General features: G+C 48.6%; 1 protein-coding gene across 1 annotated transcript in view; it reads left to right on the top strand.

Moving 5' to 3' along the window:
- The window catches only part of CHRNA2 (cholinergic receptor nicotinic alpha 2 subunit), a 166272-nt gene that overhangs the window by 99211 nt on the left and 48878 nt on the right, over positions 1 to 18183 (top strand). Inside the window, exon 4 of the mRNA XM_078649943.1 lies at positions 14659 to 14703. Within this exon, the coding sequence (XP_078506069.1) occupies positions 14659 to 14703 (45 nt within the window). The remainder of the gene's footprint in view (positions 1 to 14658; positions 14704 to 18183) is intronic.

The following is an 18183-nucleotide window of genomic DNA, read 5'->3' as shown; positions in this document are numbered from 1 at the left end:
CACACCCACCCATTCAGAAGCACACATGCATGCACACATACTCACACCCGCGCATTCACAAGCAAGCACACATGCACACATACTCACACACTCTCACACCCACCCATTCACAAGCACAGATGCATGCACACACAGTCACCCACCCATTCACAAGCAAGCATGCATGCACACATACTCACACACTCTCACACCCATCCTTTCACAAGCACACATGCATGCACATACACTCACCCACCTAGTCACAAGCAAGCATGCATGCACACATACTCACACACTCTCCCACCCCCTTTCACAAGCACACATGCATGCACACACACTCACCCACCCATTCACAAGAAAGCATGCATGCACACATACTCACACACTCTCACACCCATCCTTTCACAAGCACACATGCATGCACACACACTCACCCACCCATTCACAAGAAAGCATGCATGCACACATACTCACACACTCTCACACCCATCCTTTCACAAGCACACATGCATGCACACACACTCACCCACCCATTCACAAGCAAGCATGCATGCACACATACTCACACACTCTCACACCCACCCTTTCACAAGCACACTTGCATGCACACATACTCACACCTGCCCATTCACAAGCAAGCATGCACACATACTCACACACTCTCACACCCACCCTTTCACAAGCACACTTGCATGCACACATACTCACACCTGCCCATTCACAAGCAAGCATGCATGCACACATACTCACACACTCTCCCACCCCCTTTCACAAGCACACATGCATGCACACACACTCACCCACCCATTCACAAGAAAGCATGCATGCACACATACTCACACACTCTCACACCCATCCTTTCACAAGCACACATGCATGCACACACACTCACCCACCCATTCACAAGAAAGCATGCATGCACACATACTCACACACTCTCACACCCATCCTTTCACAAGCACACATGCATGCACACACACTCACCCACCCATTCACAAGCAAGCATGCATGCACACATACTCACACACTCTCACACCCACCCTTTCACAAGCACACTTGCATGCACACATACTCACACCTGCCCATTCACAAGCAAGCATGCACACATACTCACACACTCTCACACCCACCCTTTCACAAGCACACTTGCATGCACACATACTCACACCTGCCCATTCACAAGCAAGCATGCATGCACACATACTCACACACTCTCACACCCACCCATTCACAAGCACACTTGCATGCACACATACTCACGCCCGCCCATTCACAAACAAAAATGCATGCACACATACTCACACACTCTCACACCCACCCTTTCACAAGCACACATGCATGCACACACACTCACCCACCCATTCACAAGAAAGCATGCATGCACACATACTCACACACTCTCACACCCATCCTTTCACAAGCACACATGCATGCACACACACTCACTCACCCATTCACAAGAAAGCATGCATGCACACATACTCACACACTCTCACACCCATCCTTTCACAAGCACACATGCATGCACATACACTCACCCACCCATTCACAAGCAAGCATGCATGCACACATACTCACACACTCTCACACCCACCCTTTCACAAGCACACATGCATGCACACATACTCACACCTGCCCATTCACAAGAATGCATGCATGCACACATACTCACACCTGCCCATTCACAAGCAAGCATGCATGCACACATACTCACACACTCTCACACCCACCCTTTCACAAGCACACATGCATGCACACATACTCACACCCGCCCATTCACAAGCACACATGCATGCACACATACTCACACCCTCCCATTCACAAGCACTCACATACACACACTTACACCCCACTGTTCACAAGCACACACTGGAAAATATTCTTACAAGAATTCATACATACTTGCGTATCACGAAAAGGTTTGTAGGTATGGCTGACATGTTTCGGCAACAGCCTTCCACAGGACCATACCCATACTTGCACATATGCACCTCAACATTCAATAAACTACTTACCTGTCAGGACATATGATCAGGGCTCAGTGAAGAAGGCAACACCCAGGAATTGCAGGAGGCAGAAGCATGCCCTCCGGGAAGGATCCAGGAGGACCTCTCTTAACTCGTCAGAAATTGAGGTGGAATAAGGGAGACTTGATGACCACACCCCACTCTGTGACAAGTTAGGAAAGATCAATATGAGGCTTCACTGATTGACAGTCAGCCCTGGGCATCTCAGAGCTTAACTCTAAAGTGCCCAGGGCTGATTCTATCAGTGACCGCCCCCCTCATCAGCAGGGTGGGGGGAATCCTCACATGGCTTTTCCAGTCTGAAAATCGCACTGCTCTAATGGCTGTGAGAACTTCACCCCAGAAAACATTTCTGCATGGTACCTACACATTAGCACATGTAAAACGCCTGGGGGACTGACTTTGACATGGTGAGTGCCTGTCATGCTGACCGTCGCTCAGTCTAACTGACACTGATAATGCACTTTAAAAAACAGGGTGGTAAAGTCACAACACCCACAGTAACAGTCTGTGACTCAAAGTGACACAATGCTGTTGAGGCATTGCTTGATTAAAAAAAACACATAAATGTGTGGCCTACATGTTTTCTTAGGAGCCAACCATTGGTGCCGCAGAATGCCCAGGTTCCAAATACAGAGACTACCCCTCATGTTTCTTTCCTCCCCCACCCTACACTTCCTGTCTATATCTCACTCTTCCTTATCCTACTATGAAGTTTCATACTTGATTTCTCACTGTTTTTCCATCTTTCTCAATCATCTTTCTCTCCATCTCTTTTCTGCCTTTCTCTCTCTTGCTCTGGATCTAAGTCTGATGATAAAACATAAGTATTGGTAACAGCATTGGGTATTGGTGCCAGCCACATGCCTGAATATTTGTTTGTGGTTCAAAGTCTTGAGAGCTAAGAGGAAGGATCTTTAAATAGAGGAGCTGTGGACAATGTTTACCATGGGGGTTGTCAATGAGTGTGCTGATGTTGAATATTTAGGTAGAGAGAACTCATCCTATGGATAGAACAGTGTGTCCTGCTTGCCAAAGTGCATTTTCACAATAGAAGAAATCGGAGAAGTTAAGTAGGATGTTCAGTAGATGGGTGAACAGAGACTTGTTGTATGCACACCGACCTCTGGAGTATCCTGCTCCTTGGTGGATTGTAGCAGCAAGATACAAATAAAGAGGAGTTAAGGTGAGTGAATGGTCAAGTCTTTAAATGGTTCCTAAAAAGAAGGTTGTTTGCTGCTTGTCTCAGAGGTAGGCAGAGCGTTTTAGTATTTTGGTGTGCAGTAAGAGGCTCTTCCTCCATTTAGTATTTTCAAATTTTTTAGACTATGGGCTTGGTTACGATGTCGGGTGGAAAGCCTCCGACCAACAGTCGGAGGCTTTCAGCCCGACGTTTTTCTTTTCATTCTGACCGCCATATTAGGATGACAGCTGTTGAAATGAAAACAGAATAGGGATTCCGATGCTGTTCCGACAGACACAAGGAGCCCATCGGAGCCATCGGAGCCCATCGGAGCGTCTGAAGCCAGCATAATTCCATGAATGACAGGGGACCCAGGCTCGGCTCTGCCGTTGGGATTATGATGGCACTTTCCGACAACCATTTCGTGTCGGCCTTTCTGACTTGAAAAGGCTGTCAGAAAGTGTCTTTGGGGGCCCCTAGCAGGGACCCCTTCCCCCCTAGCCCTCCTTTAAGGAAATAGGTCTGCTTTAAGTTTGCTTTATTTAAAAGCAATGACAGGCAGGCCACCATCCCTGGGATGTTTGCTATACTAATGGGTCGCAAATTGCGACTTACCTCCTTAATATTAATGAGGTTGGTCATTTGCGACCCACTGGGAATTGCAGAAAGTGTTCAACACACTTTCGTATATGCCATTTTGCGATTCCCTAATTGCAATTCTCAAGGAATCGCAATTTGGGAATCGCAAAACTTTCTTTTTAGTACATCTGGTCCATAGTTACAATTTCTTTAAAATAGCTTTGAATCCACCCAGAGGATTATTCTGTCTCAACTCATATTATTGGCTATTTAGTGCATATTCGGCCTTCTAGGAAATGCTCCACTGTATGTCACTACACTCTACATGACTCTATACTATTACACTTTATGTCTTTCCACTCTGCACCACTCCACTCTACCCACTCCAGTGTAAGCTATTACACTGTACACTACAACTTTATATGCCACTCCATTGTACGCCACTCCTCTCTATGCTATTCCAATGTATGCTACTATACTGTACCACACTCCACTGTACCCCAGTCCACTCTACAACACTCCACTGTACGCCACTCTACTCTAAGCTATTTCACTGTATGCCACTTCACTCTAACATACTCCACTGCACGTCACTGCATTGTACACCACTCTACTGTCTGCTGTTCCACTATATCCTGCTCAACTGTACAGCACTCCAGTCCAGACTACACCACAGTATGCCACTACATTGTATGCCAACAAACTCTACACTATTCCACTGAATGCAGCTCCACTGTACAATACTCCACTCTATGCTATTCCGCTCTATGACACTGTACTCTACCCCACTCCACTCTACGCCACTTCAGGATACTCCACCCCACTCTGTGCCATTACGCTCTAAACCAGTGCACTGTATGATACTCCACTATATGCCACTGCACTGTACGCTATTACCCTGTACATCACTCCATTCTGTGCCACTGCACTCTACGCCACTCTACGTCTATCTACTCTACCCTATTCTACTATACAACACTCCATTCTATGCCACTCTCCAGTGCGCTATTCCACTATATGCCATTCAACCCTATGTCACTACACTGTATGCCAGTAACACTCTATGCTATTGCACTCTATATCACTCCACTGTACGCTACTCCACTGTATCGCACTCCACTTCACACCACTCAACTCTATTACACTGTACGCTACTCCATTCTGCGCTAATACACTGTACTCCACTACAGTCTACCCCAATACACTCTATGGTATTCCACTCTACAACACCCCAATGTACGCCACCATACTGTACAGCACTCCACTTTACACCACTCTATTGTACACTACTCCACTCTACGCTATTCCACTGTATGGCATTCCACTCTACCACACCCTAGTGTACACTATTCTACTCTATGCCACTCCAGTGCACGCAACTCCACTTTACCTGACTCCACTCAGTGCTACTCCACTGTACGTCACAACACTGTACCTCACGCCACTAAATGCCTTTCCACTCTATGGCACTCCACTGCATGCCACTACATTCTACGCCACTCCACTGCATGCCAATCCATTCTATGCCACTCCACTGCATGCCAATCCATTCTATGCTATTCCGCTATACCCACTCCACTCGAACACAACCACTGTACGCCACTGCTCTGTACATCACTACACTGCAGGCCAATCCGCTCTACACGATTCCATTGAAAGCAATTCCACTGCACTGCACTCCACGCTATTCCACTCTATGCCTCACCACTCTATACCACTCCACGGTACGCCATTCTAATACATAGTATTTTATGCTAGTCCCCTCTACGCTACTCCTCTCAGTGGTTTTCCACTTTACACAACTCCACTCTTCCCACTGCACTTAAAGCTATTCCACTCTACACCGCTCGACTGTGTGCCACTCCATTATACGTTTTTCTAATCTGTGCTACTACACTCTACTACATTCCACAATATAACACTCCACTATAAGCTATTGTACTGTATGCCACTACACTTTACCTCACTCCACTGTACGCCACTCCACTGCATGCCATTGCACTCTACACTACTCCATTTACACTGTTACACACTACATGCCACTCTACTCCACTCCATGCCACTCCACTGTATTGCACTTCACAGCACAATACTCCACTCTACACCACAAAGTCTTTACTTATTCTTTCTATAAACACTACATTTAAAATACATATACATTAGAAATTCTTAAGTTATAGTTCTACTATAAATTATTTAGGCACCACCATTAAATGAATATAACATCATTTATTCTTTAGGTAAAATCAAAAGTTAAAGTACTGACATTTTGTAATTTTAAAAACTCGGTCACCACACTACATTAACTCCTTGCCTGCGGCAGGAATTCCAGCCCGGTGCTCGACATTCCAATCTCAGGCGTGGTCGTGATGGAACCATGTCGTCATGAGCACAGCCCAACCGTGACTCATGGCGGCATGGTTCCGTCATGTGCATCGAAGGGGTTAAGTATAACTCGCCACTCTGCCATGCACTGTGTTCTCACTAAAGATCTGATTTGTGATGTTATAACTTATTGTAAATACTGTTATTTTATATGGTATAAGTGAGATCATATAAAATGGTATAAGCAGTCCATAACTGAGGAATAAATAAAGTGATAATAATTTAAAGTTGGTGCATAAATTATATATATATTCACTAAAAAAACAAAAGGTTAAACTAACGTTATAGTTAGGTGAATATGTCAGTGACAACATTAACGTTTTGAACTAAATAAAAAACGCACTTCACCAGATATAGTTAGCAGAGCTAACTATAACTTGCACACCCACCATGCACTGCTCATGACCTCACATATTACATCACCCATGAAATGTTAAATGATATTATTTATGACACCACTGACATCACTCATATAATGAGTTTAGCAGCCCCGGGGGGGATTGGCTCTTTGGGCCTTTAGAGGCTCATGGATGGGGGTGCACTGTCCCCTTCCCCTTTTTGAGCAACTTTGGCCACAGGGTGGAGACCCTGAGGCTTCTGGTGGCTCGGGGAGGGGGCACAAACAGTCCCCCACTCCGTTATTATGAAATCGGATCCAGGGGATGGGGACCTCTGGCCTCTGGAGGCTCGGGGAGGGGGCTGCACAATCCACCTCCCCTTCTAGGCAAATTGTGGCCAAGCGGTAGGCTCCCTGGGACCTTTATGGGCTCAGGGAGGGAACCCCTCTCCCCTTCTTTTATGATTTTGGCCCTAGGGGTGGACTCCTCAGGCCTTAAATGGCTTGGAGAGGAGGGAGGCCTCACGGCACAAAAAACACAGAAAGCAACTGTCTACAAATATTACATATTCAATCAATCAATCAATCAATCAATGCATTTATAGAGCGTGCTACTCACCCGTGAGGGTCTCAAGGCGCTGAAGGGAGGAGGGGTGCTGCTACTGCTCGAATAGCCAGGTCTTGAGGTGTTTCCTGAAGGTGAGATGGTCCTGGGTCAGTCGTAGGTGGGCTCGGAGGGAGTTCCATGTCTTGGAGGCCAAGTAGGAGAACGATCTTCCTCCGGTGGTGGTTCTGCGAATCCTTGGGACAGCGGTGAGGGCAAGGCTGGCGGAGTGGAACTGGCGGGTCGGAGTGTAGAACGTGAGGCGATTGTTGAGGTATTCGTGGCCCATGTCGTGGAGCACTTTGTGTGCGTGAGGAACCTGAACGTGATCCTTTTGCTGACGGGGAGCCAGTGCAGGTCTTTCAGGTGGGCGGATATGTGGCTGTGGCGAGGGATGTTGAGGATGAGTTGTGCAGAAGTGTTCTGTATGCGTTGGAGTCTTTTCTGAAGTTTGGCTGTGGTTCCTGCCTATAGGGCGTTCCTGTAGTCCAATCGGCTGGTGACGAGGGCCTGGGTGACCATCTTTCTGGTTCCGATAGGGATCCACCGGAAGTTCTTCCGGAGCATGCGCTGGGTGTTGAAGCATGAGGATGAGATGGTGTTGACTTGCTTTGCCATCGTGAGAGAGGAGTCCAGGATGAATCCCAGGTTGCGTGCGTGGTCCGTGGGTGTCGGTGCGGTGCCCAGCTCTGTGGGCCACCATGAGTCATCCCAGGTGGATGGGGATGGTCCGAGGATGAGGACCTCCGTCTTGTCTGAGTTCAGTTTCAGACGACTGAGCTTCATCCATTCCGCCACCGCTTTCATTCCTTCCTGGAAGTTGGTTTTGGTGGTGGCTGGGTCTTTGGTGAGGGAGAGTATCAGCTGGGTGTCGTCGGCGTAGGAGATGATGTTGAGGTTGTGTTTGCGTGCGATGGCGGCAAGGGGGCTCACGTAGATATTGAAGACGGTTGGGCTGAGCGAAGAGCTTTGGGGTACGCCGCAAATGATCTCGGTGGCCGCGGAGTGGAAGGGAGGGAGGCGGACTCTCTGGTTTCTGTCGGAGAGGAACGAGGTGATCCAGTCCAGGGCTTTTCCTTGGATCCCAGTGTTCTGGAGGCGGGTTATTAGGGTGCGATGGCAGATGGTATCAAAGGCGGCTGAGAAGCCTAGGAGGATGAGGGCGGTTGTTTCCCCGTTGTCAAGCAGGATCCTGATGTCATCAGTGGCTGCGATGAGGGCGGTCTCGGTGTTTGATTGGCTCGAAATCCGGACTGGGATGAGTCGAGGTAGTCGTTTGCCTCGAGGAAAGCGTCAGCTGTTTATTGACGGTCTTCTCGATGACTTTTGCAGGAAAGGGAAGAAGAGAGATGGGGTGGAAGTTCTGGAGGTCTTCAGGGTCCGCTGTGGGTTTCTTCAGAACGGCATTGATCTCTGCGTGCTTCCAGCTCTCTGGGAATGTGGTGGATGTGAAGGAGTTGTTTATGACGTTCCGGAGGTGGGGTGCGATGATGGTGTTGGCTTTGTTGAAGATGTGGTGAGGGCATGGGTCGGAGGGAGAGTCGGAGTGGATGGTGTTCATGACGTGGGTGGTGTCTTCAGTCCTGATGATGATCCAGGCATTGAGGGTGGTGGTAGGGGGCATTGTTTTGGTGATTGTAGGTGTGGTCTGGGCACCGAAGCTGTCGTGTATGTCGACGATCTTGCGGTGAAAGAACGTGGTGAGGGAGTTGCAGAGGTCTTGCGACGGTGTGATGTTGTTGCTGCTGGCGCTGGGGTTGGAGAGCTCTTTTACGATGCTGAAGAGTTCCTTGCTGTTGTGTGTGTTGTTGTCCAGCCGCTCTTTGAACAATGTCCTTTTGGTGGTGTGGATCAGCTGGTGGTGTTTGCGAGTGGCGTTCTTGAGAGCTGTCAGGTTTTCTGTTGTCTGTTCGTGGCACCAGGTTTTCTCGATAGTTCAGCAGGATTTCTTCGATTCTTTGAGGGCGTCGGTGAACCATGTGGCTTTCCTGTTGTTGGTCTTGCCTGGGGGGTTCTTCAGTGGGGCAAGGGTGTCGGCGCAGTTGGTGATCCACTGTGTGAGGTTGCGGGCTGCTTCATTGGTGTCAGTGGTGTCGGTTGGTGGGTTCTGGCTCAGTGACATGGTTAGCTGGTCTGTAGTGACTTTACTCCAGCCTCTGCGGGGGATCTGTTGCGGGCGGTCGTGGGATGTAGTCTTCTTGAAGGTGAAATGGATGCAGCTGTGGTCGGTCCAGTGTAGTCCGGTGGAGTGGCTGAAGGAGACGTGGTTGCTGGCGGAGAAGATGGGGTCGAGCGTGTGGCCGGCGTAGTGGGTGGGAGTGTTCACCAGTTGCTTGAGTCTGAGGTTGGCGAGGTTGTCGAGCAGGGTGGTGGTGTTGTTGTCGTTATTGTTCTCCAGGTGGAAGTTCAGGTCCCCTAGGAGGATGTAGTTTGATGAGGGGAGGGCGTGCGGGCTGATGAAATCGGCGATGGTTTCACTGAATTGTGCGCGTGGGCCTGGGGGTCTGTAGATGAGGGTTCCTCTGAGGGTGGTCTTGGGGTCGGTGTGGATCTGGAAGTGTAGGTGTTCGGCGGCGGTGAGGGCATCTCCGGTGTTGGTCGTGAGGCTGATGGTGTTTCTGTAAATGATGGCGATTCCTCTTCCGGTTTGCTTGACGCGGTCCTTATGGGTGATCTTGTAGCCATCTGGGATGGCTATGGCGATGTCGGGTGCTGAGGAGGTGTTCATCCAGGTTTCCGTAAGGAAGGCGACGTCCGGCGCTGTTGTGTCTAGGAGGTCCGAGAGTTTGACGGCGTGCTTGTGGACGGAGCGGGTGCTGAGTAAGATGCACTTGAGGTGGTTGTTGTTGTTGCTTGGTCCAGAGGGCGGGATGTAGGTTCAGAGGCAAGTGAATTTGCAAGCTTTGCAGGAGAAGGGTCCGTGGGTGCGCCTCGGGGTGGCTCGGTAGCAGGTGGATGGTCGGCCGGTGTTGAGTGCGTGGAGGGCGGCGGTGTCGTATCTCAGTCGGGTTTCCTGGCTTCGGCGGGGGCCAGGGGTCCTGGCGCTGGGCGCGGTCCAGGCGCGGACGGGCGCAGACGGGCTTGTCTTAGGCGCGCCAGCGACGCGCCTGCTGCACGCGGCCCTGCGCGGCCTCCATATGAGGGGAAGAAGGAGGGAGGAGCAGCTGGGAGGCGGGAGCGGGCGGCGAATGGGGGACCATGGGGGCGGGGACGCAGCGGTGGGAGAGAGAGAGGGGGGAGCGGGAGGGTGGCACAGAAGGCAAAAGGGCGCAAAATACGGGCACAAAATACGGCGGGGCAGGCAGAGAGACAGGCAGCAACAATGGTCAAGGGTCGCACATATTTACATGTTTGGGGTTGGTTGGTGGGAAGGGTTGGGTTGGGTTAGGTGGCGGTGAGATTGATAATTGGAGGATGGTTGGAGAGTTGGATTTAGAGGATCAGTGACCATTTGAATTCTGTGATGTGTGCAGCTCTTATCTGGATAGGGATGGTGTTCCCAAGTAAAGGCCCAAGCTATTGAAAAAAATGAAAACACAGGGAGGTATTTGGATACAGCAAGTAGGTGGAGGTACGAAGGCTATAGTGGTCGAAGAGGAGTGATCATTGCAATTAGGAAAGATAAGTATTCTGGAACCATGTTGAGGGTACCTTGAAATCAAACCAACACATGGAAAGTGTTAGTTTAAACCCCCCCCACATTTTATTTTTAGGTCTTGACTATGTTACAGTTTTGTCTGTAGGTGAACGCCTCTTGTGGACCATACCAAAAACGTACTGCTTACCATTCGTCACTATGATTTGCTTGCATCTTATTGGATATCTTGCCTTTCTCTTCCTGTGTTTTACCCTCCTCTGTAGCATCAGCGTTTTACTAAACTCTTAATTGGCTGACTTGTATTCTTCCATTGCTCACATTCAGGGAACTACGGGCCATATTATCAAGAAAGGGTGCTACATTATTGCGGCTTTAACGGCAGGAAACTGCCGCTAAAGCGGTGATAAAATGGGCTTGATAATATGCCCTTGTGAATTCCCATAGAAGCCCAGGTTCTGGTGTTAACCTGGGCTGCTATGGGAATTCACAAGGGCATATTATCAAGCCCATTATCGCCGCTTTAGAGGCAGTTTCCTGCCGATAAAAGCGGAGATAATGTATCGCTACATTTTTCTTTTTATTCAGCACTGCACAGAGTACGTGTGTTCTAGCTCTCTCCGTCATGTGCTGCTTCCTTCCCTCAAACATCCTCCCTTTCCTCCGTGTTGTTCCCTCATCCCTACCCCAACCTCATCCATTGCTTTCCCCAACGTTTATGGCCTCCTCCAGCCCAGTCCCAAGTGCATCCATTGCTCCCTGGCCTCTCCTCCCACTCCCCATTGCTTCCACCCTGATCTTCTCCTCCACCCTCTCGTCTGCTACTCCTATACCCACCTGCGTTCTGTCATGTTTTTTTTCCTCATTATTTTGGGTTAGCTCAGTAGCTGCCATTTGCTGCCAGACCATTCTGCAGTACAAAAAGCTCTTTTATGTTACTCAAAGGTTTTCTGTCTTCATTTACTGCTCACAGTGGTGTCTGCCATCTTGGGTCGATAAATAGAAAATGCACGAGCTAATGAAATTATGCCTTTTTTATGCCAGTACAGCACAGCATTTTGCTGTTTACTGATGTTGTGTGACATTGCCAAAAGCCATTGGCAAAACAAAAAAGTCACAAAGACTTGTTGGCTTTGCTAATGCTTGTTAAAAGCTGAAACCCCTAAGGTGCTAATCAACAACTAGCAGTGCCAAACTGCAAATGCAATCTGCACACACCCACAAAAGCACAAACAAACATATGCAGAGAACTGCTGACCAGGCACTCAACCGTCCATTAGCTAAAAGGTCTGTACTTTAAGTGCGGTGCATAACAAAGCCCAAGATAAGGCAGCTGCACTGGTCAGTGCACACTAAACAGAAATTGAATAGCACACAGGCAGGATGTCCAACATAGGTCCAAGTCGCTTAGATCCATGCTAGAATTTCAGAATATCAATAGATAATATATGTATTAGTGTGGTGAATCTAAATTAAACTAATTTACAGAGTCAGAGGGTATGATGAAAATCAGGCATGAAGCGAGCCTTTCTGAGCCTACCTTGGACACATCTGGCCTACTGGACTTAAAGCTACACACTAATCAGGCCCAGTTTAAGCAAGACTTATGACTATACCTTGGCACCATGAATGCCACCCCGGAATGGTGATCAACTAGTAGAACCTAAGGGGGCAGGGTTGACCTCTTGCAGCAACTTGAACTGTAGTTACATAAACATGCCTATAGGTCTCGGTTATTGATGCCTTTAGCTGTCTGTTGGAGCTCTATTGTTTCCAATGAATAACATATACTTAGAGAGGGCTGACAGCTAGCCTGTTGCTCATGATTGGACGGCTTTGTTGTCTATCTCAGGTCTCTATTCTTTCCTCCCTTTGGTCGCGTTTTGTTCTGCCTAGAAGTATTGCAGCCTCAGTGTATCCTTCCACTGCTTGATGGGACTTTTTTCCTTTGCATTTATGGTGCAGGGAATCCATGTCTTTCTTTGCTCTCTCCCAAGCCTGTTGCACCGGACAGTGAAGTGGCCCCAGGCCCCCCACTTTATATTCACTACTCTCCCCCTCCCTGCAGGTCCAGTACTCCCAGCCTCACTCCCCTCTCCATTTCCAATAGTTTTTTTTCACTTTGACATGCAGCTGCAAACTGCTCCTGAGCCACTAACTTCCTTTTTAGGTTTCACCTGCACAGCTCTTGCTCTGTGCTTGTGAAATCTCTTGTATTTAATATATAGTAAAAGGAGGCTCTTATCAGTTCCCTTAGTTCAATACTATGTCCATCCACTGTTGTGTGGAACTTTTTTTTTGTTTACTTTCCCTGGCTGCACCCATTGAAACAGCTGTGTTGTTTTCATTGTGACGCCGCTGAGGAGTATTCATTTGATCTCACTATACATTTTAGGTGGGCTTAAGTTCTTTAACTTGATTGTATTACTTTGTTTTGGGCAGTTATATTAGTGTGCTTGTATGAGCCGTGTGAAGTTATCACGTCACTCTCTCCCCATATTGGAAGAAATTGACAACACTGCCATCTACTGGTTATTTTTTAATTGAATATGAAAATTGCTCTTGCATACATTTTCTCTTCAGGTTTTTTAGGTTGCTTGGGTATTGAACAGAGTACCTGTAGTCAACTCGGATATCAAGTGGGATATCTTTATTTTTAGGTTTCACCTGCACAAACAACTTACAATTCATCACATAGACTAAACCTAATGCATTTACCAATGCTTGTTTTGGAACTGCTGCAATCTCTCTTTTTCACTTCTAATTTACTGTTCGAAGATGGCCATCAGCCATGTTCGAACAATAAATTAAAAACGACTACCGTTGCTTCACCATGCGTACATAGGCCTGCATCATGACGCATGCATTGGATGCCCTCTTAGAATGACTTATCTTTAATAGAAACTCCATCCCAAGGTGACTGCTTTTGCGCCCACATGCTTCTGATAATGTGGCAGCCATTTTGGCATTAAGTGGTAGCAAAGAAAATAAGCATTTGCAAAGCCAATAGCTCAGGTTCATTGGCGTATGAAGGGGGTGAGGTGTGGGCGGGCCGCCCCGGGTGTTATTACTGAGGGGGGTGACAAAATGGCAAATAATATGTGTTTAGCCCGTTGACCGGGGCACGAATTTCACAGCGATGCGGGTGAAGTAATGAGTGGGCGTGGTTCAGATGGTCCCCGGCCATCCTCCGCACACTCCCTCCATGACGTTGGATGCCTGGGGCCGTCCGACGCATCAAACGGGTTAAACACATATTTTTGCCATTTTGTCAAGCCGGGGGGACCACCTAACCTTGCTCAGCTTTTACAGCAGAGACATATTTGCTTTGCCAGTGCTTGTCCAAAATAGCTTCTATCCATCCTGATCAGAGTTTTTGAAGCACCTCCCTTAACCTTTTCGATGCGTCGGACAGCCTCGGCAGTTCGACCTCTCGGTGGGCGTGTGCGTCAGACGGCCCAGGCCGCACGAATGTCCATCGCGTCGAATCGGTTAATGAAGGGCGGCAGACCACCCCGTGCACGCATGCGCGTGGTAATCTCACGGGCCCGGGCAGCGGCGCGAGGCTCAGCGGCCTGCTGTCAGGCAGGCTGCGGTCCATCAGCGGCGAGGCTGGTTCAAAGCCACCTGCGGCCTCAATGGCGGCTGCAACCCCGCAATCCTTGCCTTTTAAAACCGTAAATCCAATATTCAGGCTACAATCTTTCAAATTGAAGCTGCAGAAAAAAATACACATAACCCTATTAGTCCGTGTTCCTTTCAGACAGGGGAAGCACTTTGTCCCCCGCAGACAGCTGACGGGGCCGATAACCTGACAGCGGGCCTCTAATTTGTGAGATGAACTGAGGCTTCCGGAGCGCCGGCTCCCTGCCAGCCATTGATTTCAATTCAGATAAATTGCTCCTTCCACTCGGACTAAATTAACTCTTTTCCTATTCTCTCCCCTCCCTCTTTTTACCCTTCCTGCAGGATGAGAAAAACCAGATGATGACGACGAACGTGTGGCTGAAGCAGGTAAGGGCTTACCTCCCACAGCAGTGATTGCTTCTTATAAACACACTGGGCCTCATTTATGAGAAATGACGCATCGCTGCATGAAATCAGCGATGCGTCACTTCTCAGTGCGCACTCCTTGCGACATACCTGATGCGTCATATTTAATGTATGACGCATCATGTCGCAAGGAGTTACAGATACGTCAGTATTTCTGACGTGTCTGTAAGCGCAAAAGTGACGCATTGCTGGAGTATGTCACAAAAGTGACGCAACTCCAGCAATGCATCCTTTCACATGGGCAAGTCCCATGTGAAAGGGCCTGCGTCAGTCTTACGCCTGCTGTGAGGTAGGCGCAAGATTTTGACGCAACGGCACCCTAGAAGTGACGCAGTGAAATCTCATAGATTTCACTGCGTCATTTCTACGAGGATTTTTGGGGGGGAACGCCCCCCCTGCATATATTATACCTGTAATGTAGCACAGGGGGTAGCCATGTCTGAACTGGGGTGGCAGAGTGGGCTAAAGAACGGTGATGGATCAAGCCCAGATCTTTTGACTGGGTGTTGGTGTTTGATTGGTTCTGATACTCCGTCCATCACCACCCCCTTTTGTACCGCTTTTGGCCGCCATAAGTGTGGCAGGGTATGCTCAGACGTGAGTCCCTTGCTCACTTTGCCACTGGATTCAAGCAAGACGGGCTGAAGACGGCTGGAATGCCAGAAACCGGTCCTCAGAAGCTTGTTTCCGGTCCAGGGTAGGCATGGCTTGGCAGTTCGGGCTGGACTGTTCCCATGAGGCACAGGGTCAGACTGATTTGCATATAGCCATGTCTGAACTGGGGTGGCAGAGTGGGCTAAAGAACGGTGATGGATCAAGCCCAGATCTTTTGACTGGGTGTGGGTGTTTCATTGGTTCTGAAACTCCGTCCATCACCACCCCCTTTTGTACCGCTTTTGGCCGCCATAAGTGTGGCAGGGTATGCTCAGACGTGAGTCCCTTGCTCACTTTGCCACTGGATTCAAGCAAGCCAGGGTGAAGACGGCTGGAATGCCAGAAACCGGTCCTCGGAAGCTTGTTTCCGGTCCAGGGAAGGCATGGCTTGGCAGTTCAGGCTGGACTGTTCCCATGAGGCACAGGGTCAGACTGATTTGCATATAGCCATGTCTGAACTGGGGTGGCAGAGTGGGCTAAAGAACGGTGATGGATCAAGCCCAGATCTTTTGACTGGGTGTTTGATTGGTTCTGATACTCCGTCCATCACCACCCCCTTTTGTACCGCTTTTGGCCGCCATAAGTGTGGCAGGGTATGCTCAGACGTGAGTCCCTTGCTCACTTTGCCACTGGATTCAAGCAAGCCGGGCTGAAGATGACTGGAATGCCAGAAACCGGTCCTCGGAAGCTTGTTTCCGGTCCAGGGAAGGCATGGCTTGGCAGTTCGGGCTGGACTGTTCCCATGAGGCACAGGGTCAGATTGGTTGCATATAGCCATGTCTGAACTGGGGTGGCAGAGTGGGCTAAAGAACGGTGAGGGATCAAGCCCAGATCTTTTGACTGGGTGTGGGTATTTGATTGGTTCTGATACTCCGTCCATCACCACCCCCTTTTGTACCGCTTTTGGCTGCCATAAGTGTGGCAGGGTATGCTCAGACGTGAGTCCCTTGCTCACTTTGCCACTGGATTCAAGCAAGCCGGGCTGAAGACGGCTGGAATGCCAGAAACCGGTCCTCGGAAGCTTGTTTCCGGTCCAGGGAAGGCATGGCTTGGCAGATCGGGCTGGACTGTTCCCATGAGGCACAGGGTCAGACTGATTTGCATATAGCCATGTCTGAACTGGGTGGCAGAGTGGGCTAAAGAACGGTGATGGATCAAGCTCAGATCTTTTGACTGGGTGTGGGTGTTTGATTGGATCTGATACTCCGTCCATCACCACCCCCTTTTGTACCGCATCTCCATAGATGCATCACGATGTAAGTATGTCGCAACGTGGCGCAGGGTTTACCCTGCTCCTGCGTCTCAGAAGTGACGCAGCGGCGGCGTAAAAGTGGCGCATGTCCAACATAAATCTGCCCCTATGTACACAAAACAAGCGCAGGAATGGCGATCTTATGGCCAGGTTACGAGGTCCTCAAATATGTGTTTTATATGTTCCATATAAGTTCCATAGGGCCTCATTATCAGTTGGCCAATAACAAGCACTATGTGCGAAAACTCTACAGTGCCCCCTGAATACATTTCAGCAGGCGAAAACTAGCAATATTTAACACAGAAAAACTGACTCTAAATACCTGGATATGAGGATTTTGGTGGAATAAGCACACCAATCCACATATTAATGCCACTTATCATTATTACTCTTAATTGGGTTGTAATTATCCCACCCCATTATTTCTGACAATGCAAAGTCAGAATTTATCGGGTGAGATACATATTTATATAATTCTCAACACCGCTCCCTTTATCATTTGCTCACTAGTCGTGTTTGAGCAACATTAAAGAGTCGAATATGTGATGTCATAAAAAGAAAACAACTATATAATGGACATTGACAAGACCTCTTGCCTTTTGAAATGTCTAACACCACTAGTATGAAGAGTGTCTAACCTATTCTGCTCCAATACTTTCAGTTATTCATGTCCACAAAGTGGTTGGAAGGCCACATCACTAATTTGAGAGCTACCTGTGTACAGGCACATGTAGGGCAGAGGGTAGGTTGACCAGATTTTGAAAAATAAAAACTGGGAAATTTCGCAGAAATAGAAGAAAGACTATGGGGCATATTATCAAGGACCGGTGTTAAAATTATCGCCGTTTTATCGGCAGGAAACTACCGATAAAATGGCGATAATGGGCTATGATAATTCACATAGAAGCCCATGTTGTCGTGTTAACATGGGCTTCTATGGGAATTAATAAGGGCCTGTTATCAAGCCCATTATCGCCGTTTTATCCCCAGTTTCCTGCCGATAAAACGGCGATAATTTTAACACCGGTCCTTGATAATATGCCCCTATAATATTACATCAACCGCGAGGCACAGAATGACAGTTCTGAATAACACAGAAACACAGCCGAGGTTCTAAGGAAATAAAATGCAATATATAAGCCCGGTATCTTACCTGCTAATTGAATTGCTTTCTGATAAGAGCTGCATGCTAGCCCTGTTTTCGAACACACAAAAGGTGCCTCAACTGTTTTCAGCCGGCCCTCTGAAAACCGGGAAATGAGCCACATTTGCTGAAATCTTCCGGGACAGTGGTAAAAAACCGGGACTGTCCTGGCAAATCCAGGATGTCTGGTCACCCTAGTGTGAGGGGGTGTGGGTGGGGGGGAAGGAGGGGTCAGGGACATCTAAACTGTTTACATTTTTCCCAGTTCAACCTCCTTCCCGGCCCTTTCTAGTCACATAATAGATAGAGAAAAATGGCTCTCAGCCGCGGCCGGTCCACTGGGGCTGGGGGGCTTCTCCACCTTTTGCCCCTCACGAACAGTGTCGGCCAG

The sequence above is a fragment of the Lissotriton helveticus genome, chromosome 6 (assembly GCF_964261635.1).
Source record: "Lissotriton helveticus chromosome 6, aLisHel1.1, whole genome shotgun sequence".
Classification (NCBI taxonomy): domain Eukaryota; kingdom Metazoa; phylum Chordata; class Amphibia; order Caudata; family Salamandridae; genus Lissotriton; species Lissotriton helveticus.
The sequence above is the reverse complement of the archived record's forward strand: the minus strand, read 5'-3'. Positions and strand labels throughout refer to the sequence as shown.